Source organism: Maylandia zebra, linkage group LG3, assembly GCF_041146795.1.
Source record: "Maylandia zebra isolate NMK-2024a linkage group LG3, Mzebra_GT3a, whole genome shotgun sequence".
NCBI classification, from domain to species: Eukaryota; Metazoa; Chordata; class Actinopteri; order Cichliformes; family Cichlidae; genus Maylandia; species Maylandia zebra.
In genome coordinates, this window is record NC_135169.1 from 30,808,415 (window position 1) to 30,823,072 (window position 14,658).

General features: G+C 41.6%; 1 protein-coding gene across 1 annotated transcript in view; it reads right to left on the reverse strand.

Moving 5' to 3' along the window:
* The window catches only part of LOC106675852 (Fc receptor-like protein 5), a 40,360-nt gene that overhangs the window by 24,501 nt on the left and 1,201 nt on the right, over window positions 1–14,658 (reverse strand). The window contains exons 3-7 of the mRNA XM_076881692.1: window positions 13,944–14,210; window positions 11,132–11,404; window positions 10,352–10,618; window positions 6,052–6,315; window positions 5,651–5,929 (exon numbers count right to left, since the gene is read on the reverse strand). Coding sequence (XP_076737807.1) covers window positions 5,651–5,929; window positions 6,052–6,315; window positions 10,352–10,618; window positions 11,132–11,404; window positions 13,944–14,210 — 1,350 coding nt within the window. The remainder of the gene's footprint in view (window positions 1–5,650; window positions 5,930–6,051; window positions 6,316–10,351; window positions 10,619–11,131; window positions 11,405–13,943; window positions 14,211–14,658) is intronic.

Genomic DNA, 14,658 nt, shown 5'->3' on the forward strand with positions numbered 1-14,658 from the left:
AGGTTGCCCCGGAGCCACGGGGAGCCACACAGACGTCGGGGCCGGACTGCTGGAAGTGTGGGTGGCTGGGGCACCTGCGCTTAGAATGTCCGGGCAGGTGTTCCGTGTTGCCGGCGCTCCAGCGCCCGCCCCTGGTCCAGGAGGGACGTACTGCATGCCGGTAAGATGTCAAGGGTGTATTCGCCATGCTTTGATGGACACGGGCTGCACGCAGACCCTGGTCCACCAAAATTTGGTTCGCCCAAAAATAACTTGAACACCAATTTTGAAAACACAACTTTCTTTTTCTTTTTTTTATAAAGCTCTGACTTGTAATATGAGTATGAGTTTGTGGTCTGGGAGAGAGTCCTGTAACTCTCCGTATGCAAAATACATTACATAATGACCAATGTTGGGCAATTAATTATATAGTTACTTCTTCAAAAAAGTAACTGAGTTTTGCAAACACCAAAGTTTTTTGCAGCTGTTTACCTAAAAATGCAGCCAAGGTAGTTTTTAAAACAAACATTTAAAACAATTTACAGAACAATCAGGTGTTCTGCATCAAATTTGATGCCACACAAATTATTTGTGCCACTCCAAAAATAATTTCTGTCCACTATGAGATAAAGGAGAACAACAGCCTGATACCTGCAGGCCTGACAACTGGAGCTGTATCACTCCTGTAACACCTGTAACATTCAGCAGTTGCCTCATTGTTCTGACACACACAACAAAACTATTGAGGGAAGCAAAGGACACCTACAGGAGGAAGGTGGAGCAGAAGTTGGAGAGGAACAATATGAGGGAGGTCTGGAATGGTGTGAAAACCATCACAGGCCACAACACCAAGAAAAGCACAGTGGGGGGGACTGTGGGGAAGGCAAACGAACTCAACAACTTCTTCAACAGGTTTGACCAGCCCACAACCCCCCCACCCTCACCCTCACCTTCACTACAGAGTCCTCTCCCCACTCTCCTGCCTCCCTCGCTTCCCCCCCTTCCTGACACCATGACACCCCCCCTCCTCCAATCCCTCTCTCAGCAGCAAGACATCTCCCCCCCTCCCCTCCTCCCAAACATCTCCCAGTGTCACAGTGGATCAGGTCAGGAGGCAACTGAGGAAGCTTCGCCCCAGAAAGGCAGCAGGCCCAGACAAGGTGTGTCCTAGGATGCTTAAGGCGTGTGCTGCTGAACTTGGGGAGCCGCTACAACGAGTCTTCAACCTCAGTCTGCGACTGGGGAGAGTGCCCGCCCTATGGAAGACATCCTGCATCGTCCCGGTCCCCAAAAAGAACCGGCCCAATGAGCTGAATGACTTCCGACCGGTGGCACTGACGTCACATCTTATGAAGACTCTAGAGCGGCTCTTCCTCAACCTCCTCCGACCACAGGTACAACATGCCCAGGACCCACTACAGTTTGCATACAAGGTGGGTGTCGGAGTGGAGGATGCCATCCTGTACCTCCTACACAGAGCCCACTCACACCTGGATGGGGGAAAAGGCACGGTCAGGATCCTGTTTCTTGACTTTTCCAGTGCCTTTAATACCATCCGGCCCTGTATGCTTCAGGAAAAACTGAACAGGATGGAGGTGGACCCCTGCCTGGTGGCTTGGATCTCCGACTACCTCACCGACAGACCACAGTACGTCAGGCTGAAGGACATCACGTCTGACACAGTGGTCAGCAGCACAGGAGCACCACAGGGAACTGTGCTGTCCCCTCTTCTCTTCACCCTGTACACCTCTGACTTCTGCTACAACTCTGAATTATGCCATATTCAGAAGTTTGCAGATGACACGGCCATCATGGGGTGTATCTGGGATGATCAGGAAGAGGAGTACAGAAGTCTGGTGAGGAACTTTGTCGCATGGAGTCACACAAACCACCTGCAACTCAACACCTCAAAGACTAAGGAACTGGTTGTGGACTTCGGGAGGTCTAGAGCAGGTCCACTGCCAGTTCAGATAGAGGGGGAGGAGGTGGAGGTGGTCAACAAGTACAAGTACCTCGGGCTGTGGGTGGACAATAAACTGGACTGGTCATGCAACACAGAGCACCTGTATAAAAAAGCCCAAAGCCGACTGTACTTCCTCAGGAGGCTGAGGTCTTTTAACATCTGCAGGAAGCTCCTGAGGATGTTTTACCAGTCAGTGGTTGCTGGAGTACTTTTCTATGCTGTGGTGTGCTGGGGGAGCAGCACAGCAAAGAAGGACTCATCCAGGCTGGAGAAACTGATCAGGAGGGCTAGCTCTGTGGTCGGCATGAAGCTGGACACTCTGGTGACAGTGGCAGAGAAAAGGACATTAAAGAAACTGATGGACATTATGAACAATGCTGGGCATCCTCTGCACACGGCCATAAACAACCAGAAGAGTCTGTTCAGTGACAGGTTGCTTCTCCCCAAGACAAGAACTAACAGACTTAAAAACTCCTTTGTCCCACACGCCATCAGACTGTTTAACTTCTCTCTGGAGGGGAGAGGGAGGGGAAACAGGAGGACAAAGGAGGGGGGAACAACTAAGCTGTAGTGCCTCTTCACCTCACTGTACAATACCTTGTGCAATACTTTTTGTAAATAGTCAACAGTGCAATAGACTCAATACTTGAGATGTGCAATTCACTTGTATTTTTATTTTTTATTCCTATTTATTCTATTTATCCCCTTTGTATATTTTATTTATATTTGTCTCTGTATTTATATATGTGTGTGTGTGTGTGTGTGTGTGTGTGTGTGTGTGTGTGTGTGTATATATATATATATATAACAGTTCTGTAACTGTAACTTTGGTCGTTGCTGTGCTTTTTTTGGAAGTCGAATTTCCCAGAGGAACCCACCCGAGGGATTAATAAAGTTCTATCTTATCTTATCTTATCTTATTGACTACACTACACACTAACTTTAGACTCCAAACACACTAAACGTCGCAAATCTCTCACATCTCAAAACACCACCGTCACTCCTAAAAATTACCAACTTCCTATACAATTAAATGCCATGTTGCCGTATCATTTTTTGATGGGTCGACATGGTCCATTTTTCCACCAATAGGAAAGGGTGGGGTTTTTAGGGGGATTTTTTGCTCACAGGCGGAGAGTGCTTTCGAGCATTTTTCTTATAAAACTCTGTTTTTAGCATTTCTTCCCGCAGTAAATATGAACAACAATAGTATTCAGGAAAAAAAACGAACATTGCATATATTTTTTATTATAACTCTGCTTTTACGTGACCTATTAACAGAATTTAAAAACTGGTATAAAGTCCACACTTTGACGGTCAATTGTTCTGTCTGTCCTCCTCGCATCCCCAATGCTTGTACACGTTGTCATTAACGTGGCTTCACTCCACATCAGCCACGCCGCTTTGCTAGCTAAAACACCGGTGTCGGCACATAGAGACGCTGTCATAGCCTGTCAGCGACATTGATTAGCTGCATATATACGAATGTGAATCGCATCATTGACTGGAGCAGCCAGTCACCGGTCACTTTCTGACTCACACTGCAAAAGAGAATGAATTGTTAACGTATTTATTTTAATTTCAATTTAGATTCGATTTTTTTTTTTTGTGTGCAACGCAGCTTTTCTGTGTGCAGAGACCGGGCCAGCAGTGCGCAATTGTGCACGCGTGCAGCTTAGAGGGAACATTGGTGGTTTCCCATTTTGACCTCAGGGCTTCCAGGCCATACTTGGCGCAGATGTTTCTGTATACTATGCCGGCCACTTGGTTATAGCATTTCATGTGTGCCCTGCCTGCTAACATCTTGCACCTCGCTGTTATGTGCTGGATTGTCTCAGGAGTAGAGCTGGGCGATATGAGATTTTTTCATATCACGATATGTTTTTTTCATTTCAGACGATAACGATATCTATCACGATATAAGCCAAATAACTATATTTGTAAGATTTAAATGTGCCGTTGCTCACAAGTAAAATGTGAAATAATCAGCAGCTTGTTTTTATTTAAATATTTATTTACCATAATAAGTTCAACAGGGTACTTCAGGAACATGAGACTTTTTCAGATAAATAAAGGCAAATATTGCAAACTACACAAAAGGCAGCCGCTAAAGCGTTTGAGTTTCAAAATAGAACAAACGAAACAGACTAAATTGTCAATTCCACTTAGAAACAAAATATTAATTCTAAAAATAAATCTTAGTTTGTTTTACAGAAGAACAGACAAAACTGACTAACTTTTGTCAATATCAAATAAACTGAGAACTAAAAGGAAATTCTCAATCTCTCCTTGTTGTATAGCTTAGCTTTTCAAACAGTTTTAACAGTTACTTTAGTCTGACAAAAGCCGAATGACGAATTAGCGCTTCCAGTCAGAGACTGAGGCTACGTCCACACGTACACGGGTGTTTTTGAAAACGGAGATTTTCCGTTTTCGTTTTAAAAAATAATCCCGTCCACACATAAAGGCAGAAATGAAGGAAGACGCTGCTATGAACATGCCAAAGCAGCAGGTGGAGCTAGATTCCTAACTGTGCAGAAATGTTGGCCAATCAGAAGTCTAGAAGCCTCGGTGGGAAAAAGTAAACAAAGCTGGGGCATAGAAGCAGAACAGAGTCGTATGTGTCGACGGACAGTAACTGTGTGTATATGTAAGCATTTAAACACTGCAGAGAGTAGAATTAACAGTAACAGTATTGTAGAAATTCATTTCACCGAAACAATAACGTGGCGCACAGTGTGACGCATGCACCAGTTTATTGTATTTCCAGACTTGCTTTCGACACAATTTACAGTGCACGCTACTCTGGTTTTGTCAGACTTGAAATAGCCGAAATACCTTCACACTACGGAACTTCTATGGCTCTTCCGTTCGACAATCTCTCCGGCATTGGAACCATCATCTGGTTTTTCTTCGGTCACGCTCGGTTGAATTTTCTAGTCGGCACACTCATTTCCTCCATTACGCGCTGGCTCCATTACGCGCTGGCTCCATTACCCGCTGGCTGCTTCCCAAACAAACACACGTGCAGCTTGGCACTTGTGCTGTACGTAACAAGTCACGTGATGTGACGCTGCGGCTGTGATTGGTTCGGCTCTGCGCTACTTAATTTGGATTGGCTGACCTTTTTTTTTTCTTTCTTTAAGAGGACAAGAGCGGCGAGGTCTATCGCGATAGCTTAATTTCTCTATCGAGTAAAAGTTATATCGCGATACATATCGTTATTGTTCTATCGCCCAGCTCTACTCAGGAGCATCTTTACATAGCCTGCCCCTGGGGTCTTGCCTGATGTGGTAGAGCCCAGTCTCTATGGATTTTGTGTTCAGAGTTTGTTCCTGTGCTGCCATGCTTAGTGCCTCTGTGCTGTCTTTCAGTCCAACTTTGTCCAGCCACTGGTAGGATTTCTGGATGTCAGCCACTTCCTCTATCTGCCAGTTGTACATAACGTGCAGATACTATACTATATTTTCATCCTGTTTATATCATTAGTGTCCTCAGGTGATGGAGCAGCAGGTCAGCATTGGCGTCTCTATACCAGTTGAAAGTTCGTGACACAAAGTGGTGACAAACTGTCTACAATGAGGCTACTATCAGCTGCAGCTCTTTGTCTGACTAACAATGTAACATGCTTTGTAGACCATTGAATTCATCCTGTGCTGACCATGATGACATTTGTCAAATGGAGATCACACAACAAACATGACTTACTTGATGCTGACAATGTGAAGGCTTCACTCCACTCTGTTGAAGAATATGAGTCATCTCTGCGTCGACTCTTACACATGTAGTCTTCACTGCTGGACTCAGAAACTCTGAATGTCACATCATTATTGTGTGTCCACTGTGTGGGTGTGCTGGGTCCTCTCCATCCATACCACCACTCAGTGGTTTCACCTCCTTCCTGCACCTCACATGTCAGAGTGATCGTCTCACCTCTGAATATCTGAGGCCAGTTGGGTTGTTGTTTTACAACAACTTTATTGGAAACTGTTTACACATATTAACAGTTGAGATACAAACAGAAACATGAAATCAACACAGAAAACTTCACATTGTATGTTTGATAATCATGAGTGAATGTATATTTCAAACTAAATGACTGAACTCACAGGTTATCTCAATGGTGACATCATCACTTCTATCAGTGTAGTAAACTGGGTTTCCTCTTGTTCCTCTGCAGCGGTAGATTCCTCCTTGAGATACTCTGATATCTCTGTTTTGTTGACCTCTGATTTTACCTTCAGAGGTTGTTTGGGTTCGTCTGAACCACTCATATTTCCATCCATCAGAGCTCTGCACAGAGCAGGTCAGTGTCACACTGCCCCCTACTGGTATGATGGTTGTTCCTGCTGTCAGTGTGGCCCTGGGTTGATCTGCAAGTAATTTACAGGAAAAAGTAGAATAGATTGTCACTTGTCTCAGGAAGAAATTTCTTACAGCACTGATCACACTTTAAATATTCACTTTTAGTAGAAATGACTAATTACTCTGCATGTGACATATTGGACTATGTTACAAAATCAAACTCGCTCTGATTTATTATTTATTGAAAGAGAAATATCGGATATAACAGCTTTAAATTTCTCATCATACCTGTTTCCCTTTTCATTAATATTTTAATAGTTTCAGTGCACTAAACAACAACCTTTATTTCTGTTGGAGTCTGGTGAGTGTTATCATGAATTTTCAATGTAAAATGTTATTTAGCAGTTGTTGCGCGTCTATGAATGATTTAAAATGGAAACATTAAATCAACGTAAATAACTTCCAGTCAGTTTCAATGTGGGAATTTTGCCACTGATGGCCGACCATAAGTGTTCAATGCAACGTGGTTTATCTTCCTTTTCCCAAACAATTATTTTAAAAACGTTTTTGATAGTAGTTAAAAATAATAAAACACTACTATTAATAGTTCTATTTTAATATAGTATGCATTTTTCTAGGATGCCCCAGGGGTTAAAATAGTACAATTTAATAGTAGTATGTCTGTGAAGGTTCTCAGTCATCCAGGTCATCGTAGTCAAAGGAGCTTGCAAAGAAAAGCGTCTGGACTTCTTTAAGTTACTTGAAGACGTTTCACCTCTCATCCGAGAAGCTTCTTCAGTTCTAAGGTCAAATGGTGGAGAGTCCCAGATATAAACCTAGTGGGAGTATCCCCCCACAGAGGGACAAAAGGATTAGAGGATCATCAGGGGGTCCTTTTGTCGCTCTGTGGGGGGATGCTTGTGAGCGATACTGTTGTCAGTTTTGTATGTGTATTAATGAAAACATTCTTATAGTGGTAATTGTCAATGTGTATTTTGATTGTAAGCAGTACTAGCATGTAACCTGAAAGCTACAGGCATTTTGATGCATGGGTACTAACTTTATTCACGAGTAGCATTTTTAGTTAGCATGCTAAGCTAGTACTCGTTAGCTTTTTGACTTGCACTCAGCTTTAATGTTTCTCTATGAGATTGTCATTGTTCTAATTCTTTTCAACAGAACTGAATGTTGCAGTTGCTTTGCACACTGTTAATGACGACTGTGTGCTGTTTTCTTTGTACCAGGTAGGCACTGTTAAGTATAAGTTTTAATTGATGCTGTTGTATAGGAAAAAAAAAGATGAACAATGATGATTGTTTTATAATAGAAAAGCTGTTTTTATATGTTATTGTTGTTGTTGTTGTTGGTTAGGAAAAAGGAGATATAATGTCTCTTATCACTCATTTACCACAAGGAGAAAAATAAATAAATAATACTGCTACTATACAATCACAGGTTTGGTTTCAGCTAGAACTTTTAAAAGAAAGACTTTGTTGATGTTGTGTTCTTTAAATATATCTTGTTAAGTGTTATGTTTGGAAAGAAAAAGGAAAATACTCCCAAGCTGGTGAACTGAATGTTGCAGTTGCTTTGCACACTGTTAATGACGACTGTGTGCTGTTTACTTTGTACCAGTTGCCAGAATAAAGAGGGAGCCCAGAGTAAGGGCAAGTCCAGCGTTGCAGTGCCGTCCTTTCTACATGGGCATATCACACCACTTGCACGATAGACTCACAGAACAGCAACAGCTACACATGTTAGACAAAATATTTTGCCCTGCCATGCTGTTTATTGATGTGGTAAATGAATAATTTATGAAAATATCACTAAGTCTGTCATTTATTATTTTTAATATTCAGTAATGATCATGTCTCACCTCTAGTCTTCTCTGGCTTAATTTTAGGTTTCCACCATGTGTTGTAGATAGTTCAGGAGGTTAACTCGACCAACTCTTTGGGTTTCGGCTAAGTACTGTTTAGAATACCAGAATAGGGAGGATGGTGTAGGTTTAAGTTTATTAGATTGATACATATGTACCAACAAGACAGTGTACATCACTGTGACAACAGCGTTTGTTTTCATTCAAAGGCTTTATGGTTTTTCCTATAATACCTGGTGGGCCAGTCTCTAGTCAAAATGCCGGAGCCGATTTTTTGTCCCAGTCCAGTGCTGCACATGGCCCACATACCGCAAAGAATGACGGCCCTTTGGTGGCCCAGAACAGGTTTGCCACTCTCGATAGAGGACATTGAGCGACATCTACCAATTCGGAACCACGATTATAGAGTTCTGGCTGATTGGAGCTGGCTCGGACCTGGAATTAGCGAAGAACAAGAAGTGGCTACAGCTATGGTAAATGGTAGATGGCCTGTATTTGTATAGCGCTTTACTAGTCCCTAAGGACCCCAAAGCGCTTTACACATCCAGTCACCCACCCATTCACACACACATTCACACACTGTTCACAGCTGTTCAAAATCCCACAAGGCTGGCTGACATGATGGGCAGGGCTGTGAGTACTGTGAGACTGTGTTTATTGAACACAATATGGATAAGATCTTGGAGAAGAAGAATGGGAATTGAGACACCTGGTGACCAGTGATGGTAGGACTGCACGATTTTGCATGAAATGAGAATCACGATTTTTTGGCTTAGAATTGAGATCACGATTCTCTCACGATTTTCTTTTCCAATATAAATATTTATTGCACTTATTAACTGCACATCAATTTCGTAACAGTTGAGACTGAACATAAAAACAATAAATGAACATAAAAATAAATGTCTCACATTTCGTTGTTGCCGCAAAATGTTGTAATGCTTGTAATTCCGCCTCCACAGTTGCTCGACGCTGCGTGTATAGAGCAGGTAGTGCAACATTTGAAAAATAGCTGCGGGACGACACTGTGTAGCGTTTAACTAGGGTGTTGATCATTTTCCCAAATCCCTCGTTTTGCACAGTGTTGATGGGAGCCATATCTTTAGCCGGGTGATAAGTGATAGCCTCCGTAATTTCTTTGTGCCTGCGGGAGTTCAACGGGTATGGGGAAGCGCTGTATAAGGTTCTTGTTATTGATGTTTGGGTGGTTGACCAGGACGGATTTTCTCCTGTGACTTCCTTGGCCTTTCCAGCTTCGTGATCTCTCACGTGCTCTCCGTTGTTTTTACCCTGCCAGCTGGCTTCTGTATCACGTGGTATAAGGCTCCGCTCCTGTCATTTGTTGAGCAGGAAGAGTGAGCGCTTGTTGTCATGCAGAATATGTCCCGGATCAAAATGCGGTTATCGTCAATCGTCATCTTTTCTTTTTCTTTTTTTAAATCGTTGTCATTTGGAAATGAGATTGCACGTAAGTATGAATTGAGATCGCGATTTTCTAACGATTAATTGTGCAGCCCTAAGTGATGGACATTAGACCAACTGTAAAATTGGATGCAGTTTGTTCGCACTAACCAAAACAACTATCACCTTCATCTCATGCGCCCCCCCAGCGCAATTGGATGCTCAAGGCAAAAGCTGATGGGAATAACAAAAATTCTACTTAGATAACAAGACTGTTGTTGTGACTTTCTCCCCCCTCCTTCAACACTACCTACGTCGACACAAGATTGTTGACTTTTGCCTGACTGAGTGAAGGGACACTTTCTCTCGGCTGAATACGGAACACACACACATAAGCATGTACACTGACACAGACCTACACTCAACCCCACCCCTCCAAACACCTTCAAACCTTATGTCTTCTATGTTGTGAGATGTGATGATTCATATGCTTTGTGCTGAGGTGTTTTTTCTGTTCTCAAACTGTTCTCCCTGTTGGAGCTCAGTCTGGGGGGAGTTCTTTTTTCTCCTCGTCTATCACCATGTTGTGCATTTTCCATTGTTATACCTCTCTGACCTGTCTTCCCCGTGATGTTTGTGCAATGTATGTATGGTTGGAAGGGTGAGATGGCACTGGCAAGGCTGACAGCCTTAACCCAATTTCCCTTGGGATGAATAAAGTATTATCAATCAATATTACAGGCTGTGCTTGAGTTTTTAAATCAGCTGATGTAAATGTAAACATTAAAACATGAAATGTCAGCATGAATCATGGTCCAACTCACATGAAACTGTCAGTCTGAAGGCATCACTCCATCCTGTTAAGAGATAGTCACTGCTACCCCGACATCTGTAGTCTCCACTGTGGGACACTGAAACTCTGCTGATCCTATATTCACTGGATGTTGGAGGGCTGTTTGTGTTGGGTGCTGTCCATTCATATTTCCACACCTTTCCTTCACCTCCCTGAATCTCACATCTGAGAGTGATTGTGTCACCAGTGAATATCTGAGACCAGCTGTGATACAGGGTCACTGTGATCCTGTTACGAACTAACAAAGAAAAACATGCAGCAGCAGGTTTTTATCGTAATTATTTGAATGCTGATTTGTTGTGCAGGAATGTTTAAAAGCAACTAAAATATTATATAGTATTTGCATAATATAATATAATATAATATTATATAATGATTCATTCAGTGTGCAGACACTCAGCCGTTTGACCCAAGTACTTAAACATTTTGATAGACCTCTGTAGCTGACTCTGCTTTGGTTCCCTCGCAAAATGAATGAAAAAAAAGAAAGTTTCTTTTAAAATCCAACCTAAAATCTTAATTGTAATTTTACTTTTCTGATCAGATCAATAACTTTTGACATAATTTCTCCAGTGATTAGACTGCATGACACATGATTTAATAATTTTCAATAACAAGCACTCACATTTTTGGTAATCACATTTTTCAAACACTGTAATATTAATTAGAAGAAGAAGAAGAAGAATGAACTCCTTACTCTATGCCTGCGCAGACATTGTTGTTTTGTTCCAAATTAAAATTTTAAACTCACCAGTTCGCTGAAGTATGATGTCATTGCTGTCGTCTGTGGAGAAAACTGGATCTCCTCTCCCACCTCTGCAGTAATAGATGCCTCCTTCTGAAATACTGATCGTGTGCTCTGATGTTCCAGCTCCTATTTTCTGAGCTCCAGAAAACTCTGAATCACGTCTGAACCAGTCAAACTTCCAGCCAGCAGAGCCCTCCACAGAGCAGCTCAGTGTCACACTGCCCCCTGCTGGTATGACTGGACTGTGTGCTGTCAGTGTGGCTCTGGGTTTACTTACTGTTGAGTTTAGAGTAAAAGTAAAACATTAGATCATCACTTTTTTCACGAAGAAAATTTCTTATAGTAGTGATTAAACTTTAAACACTCGCTGAGTAATTTATCAGGACTAATTACTCCTGTGGTTTATTATTCGTTGACCGAAAGACAAATATCAAATAAAACAGTTTTGAATACTGCATCATCTCAGTTTCCTTTTGATTCATATTTTAATCATCACAATGCACAGAATTGCTTCTTTTCTTTCTGCTGGCGTGGGAGAGTGTCATTATTCTTACACCCAGACTATTTGTCCTCATCAGAGTTTATAAAGTCATTTTTCTACAACAACTATTACAAACTAAATACCCTGTGATTGTTTGGGAATGGAAGATAACAAGCCTTGCACTAAACACCGATTGTCAGTCATCAGCAGTGCTGGGACTAACGCATTATTAAGTAACTACGTTATTATTGTGGTAACGAGCACGGTAACTAGTTATTATGCCAAAATCAGGAACGCGTTACTCGTTACTGGGATTTAGATAGGCTCGTTATTCGTTACTTCGTGTGGTGGCTATCGCGGAGCTTCCACAGATTCAATAACATTAGCAAGTGGTGGAAGCCAGCAGGTGGATGAAGGAAAAGGGAGGCAAGAGGAGAGACCTGAAGCGGCCGCTGGTTCGAGAGTGTCAGGTGAACTGAACTTCAGGTAAGAAGTTATAACCTGCAGTCCATCTGGGTCAGATATGAACCAAGTTTAGATGGAGTTTATTTTCGTTATGCTGACTTTTTCGTAATGCATGCTAGCTAGCATGACGGAGTTTCTATACAGCTGGGTGGGTGCTATGTTACTGATGTTGAACTTTACTTTGTTCATAAGGTTAATTATTAGAGTTGCCAACCGTAAAAAACGGAATCGTCTCGTATTCAGAGAAAATATTACACGTTTCGTATTGAGGTGAAAGGAACACAGTTTGTCCTGGACTTCAGCTAGAATGGAAAAAGACACAAAGCTGGAGTTTTTCTGCGTCTTTACGCTGCACAGCTGCCTCTTCTTCTCTCATTTTCTCACCCTCCCTCTCCTGTTTCTACTTCAATCATGAAACTGATCAATGATCAGCTGATCGGCTTTTCTCTCTTGTTTATTTGTCGCCCACTTTGCGCCAGAAACAGGAAACCAGCGGATGCAAACAACAGCAGCACTTTTAAGCTTGATCAGCTGTTGTTAGAATTTATTTAATATTAATTTCTAGTATCAGCTGATGTTTGCTGGAGCCACAGCTGTAAAGCTGCTGGTCATGATATGGTTCTGAATCATCAGAGCTGAACAGGTGATGGAGAAACAGGTTTACCTTTTAGGTGACATGAATGAGTTGAAGGGAAGTTATGAACTGTTTCTGAGAGACAAATAACACCAGGATCCTTTTCTAAGTAGCTGACAGCTGGTAACTGTGCAGGGGCGGATCTAGCAAAGTGTTGCCAGGGGTCCATGTAGGGCATTAAAAGGGAAAGGGGGGCACAAGGAAATACTTTCTTATTCTCATTTAAAATGTCTCACTTTTAAAAAAATAATTATCTGAGTCTTACAACAAACAATTGATAGATTGATGCATATATACCATCAGAACAGTGTACATCACTGTCATAACAGTGTTTGTTTTCATTCAAAGGCTTTATGATTTTTCCTATAATGGTGGGCCGGTCTCTAGTCAAAATGCCCAGGATGATTTTTTTGTCCCAGTCCAGCCCTGTATGCAGCTCATCTGCAGTCTGGTGTTACCTACATCTTCCCATTCGGAAGGCAGAATTTCCGAGTTCTGAGTACAATCGAAAGCACCACGACTGCAGTTTTTGTGTTGGATGTAAAAAGCAGGCTAGGATAGAATCAGGTGTGGGATTTCTCTCGTGGAAATGTGCACATTATCTTTTCCTTTCTATTGGTAGGTGGCACAGTGCACTTGTGGCAAGTAAGCAAGCTAGAAGACTGGCACTCTTGCTGGGTATCCAGTTATGGAAGCAACACATTAACAAGAGAATTCTGAGTAAAACCAAAGTTACTCTCCCTAGTAACTAGTTACTCTGAAAGTAACGATTAACTTGAAGTAACTGAGTTACTTTTGATAGAAGTAACTAGTAATGTAACTAAGTTACTAATTTAAAGTAACTTACCCAACACTGGTCATCAGTGACAAAGAAGGTATTTACAGTGATTTAATGTTTCCATTTTAAATAATTCATAGACTTGCAACAACGACCAAATAACATTTTACATTGAAAACTCATCACCTTCATCTATCTGTACCAACTTTTATAAATAAATAAATAAATATATAGGTGAAGATCTGAGATAATCTGACTTCTCCTTAAATTACAGATTGGTTTTCTTTTCCTTTTCCAGATGTTTCATTGTAAGTGTTGTTGTTTTTGGAACCACATTCAAAGCTATTTGTAAGCTAAAAAACAAAACAAAAGCTGCAGTATTGTTGAAAGACAAAGGATATTATCACAATACACTTCACAGATTCATTTGTTATGAATTCATATGTGTTCAACTTACATGATACAGTCAGTGTGATGATATCACTCCACTCTGAGAAGAAATAGTCCCTTCTGCCCCGGCAGCTGTATCCTCCACTGTCAGACTCAGTAGCTCTGATGATTCTGTATTCATTGGATGTTGGAGGTGTGTTTAACTTGGCTGCTCTCCATTCATACGTCCACTGAGCTCCTTCACCTCCCTGAATCTCACATCTGACAGTGACTGTCTCACCGCTGTATATCTGAGTCCAGGATGGCTTCAGGGTCACAGTGGGCTTACTGGGAACTGTTCACAGAAAAATATCCATTGACAAGAATCAAAGTCAAGAGAAGTGCATCATGATTTCTGTTTCATATAATAATAAGAGCACTTGGAGATCACAGCTCCCTCTGAAGGGCAAGAGTTGTACTAAAACTTTAACGTTTTATGCTGATGTCAGCATTAGTAATATGGAAATATAGTGTAGCATATAAATATATTGTTGTGCCATTGTGACGTCATATTATGTTGTATTGAAAAAGAAAAGTGGGACCCTGACCTTTGACCTTGATGCATTATACAGAAAATTGTGTATTATTCTTTACCCAAATAACTGCAGCAGAATTGGCTGAAGTCTGTGGCTTCTGTAAAAACTTGAGATTTAAAGATATATTCATGCAGCATGTGAAGCTGCAAAAATGTATGGGGTGGTAACAGGGTGTTGTATTAAAAAAAATTATAGTGTGTTGTACAG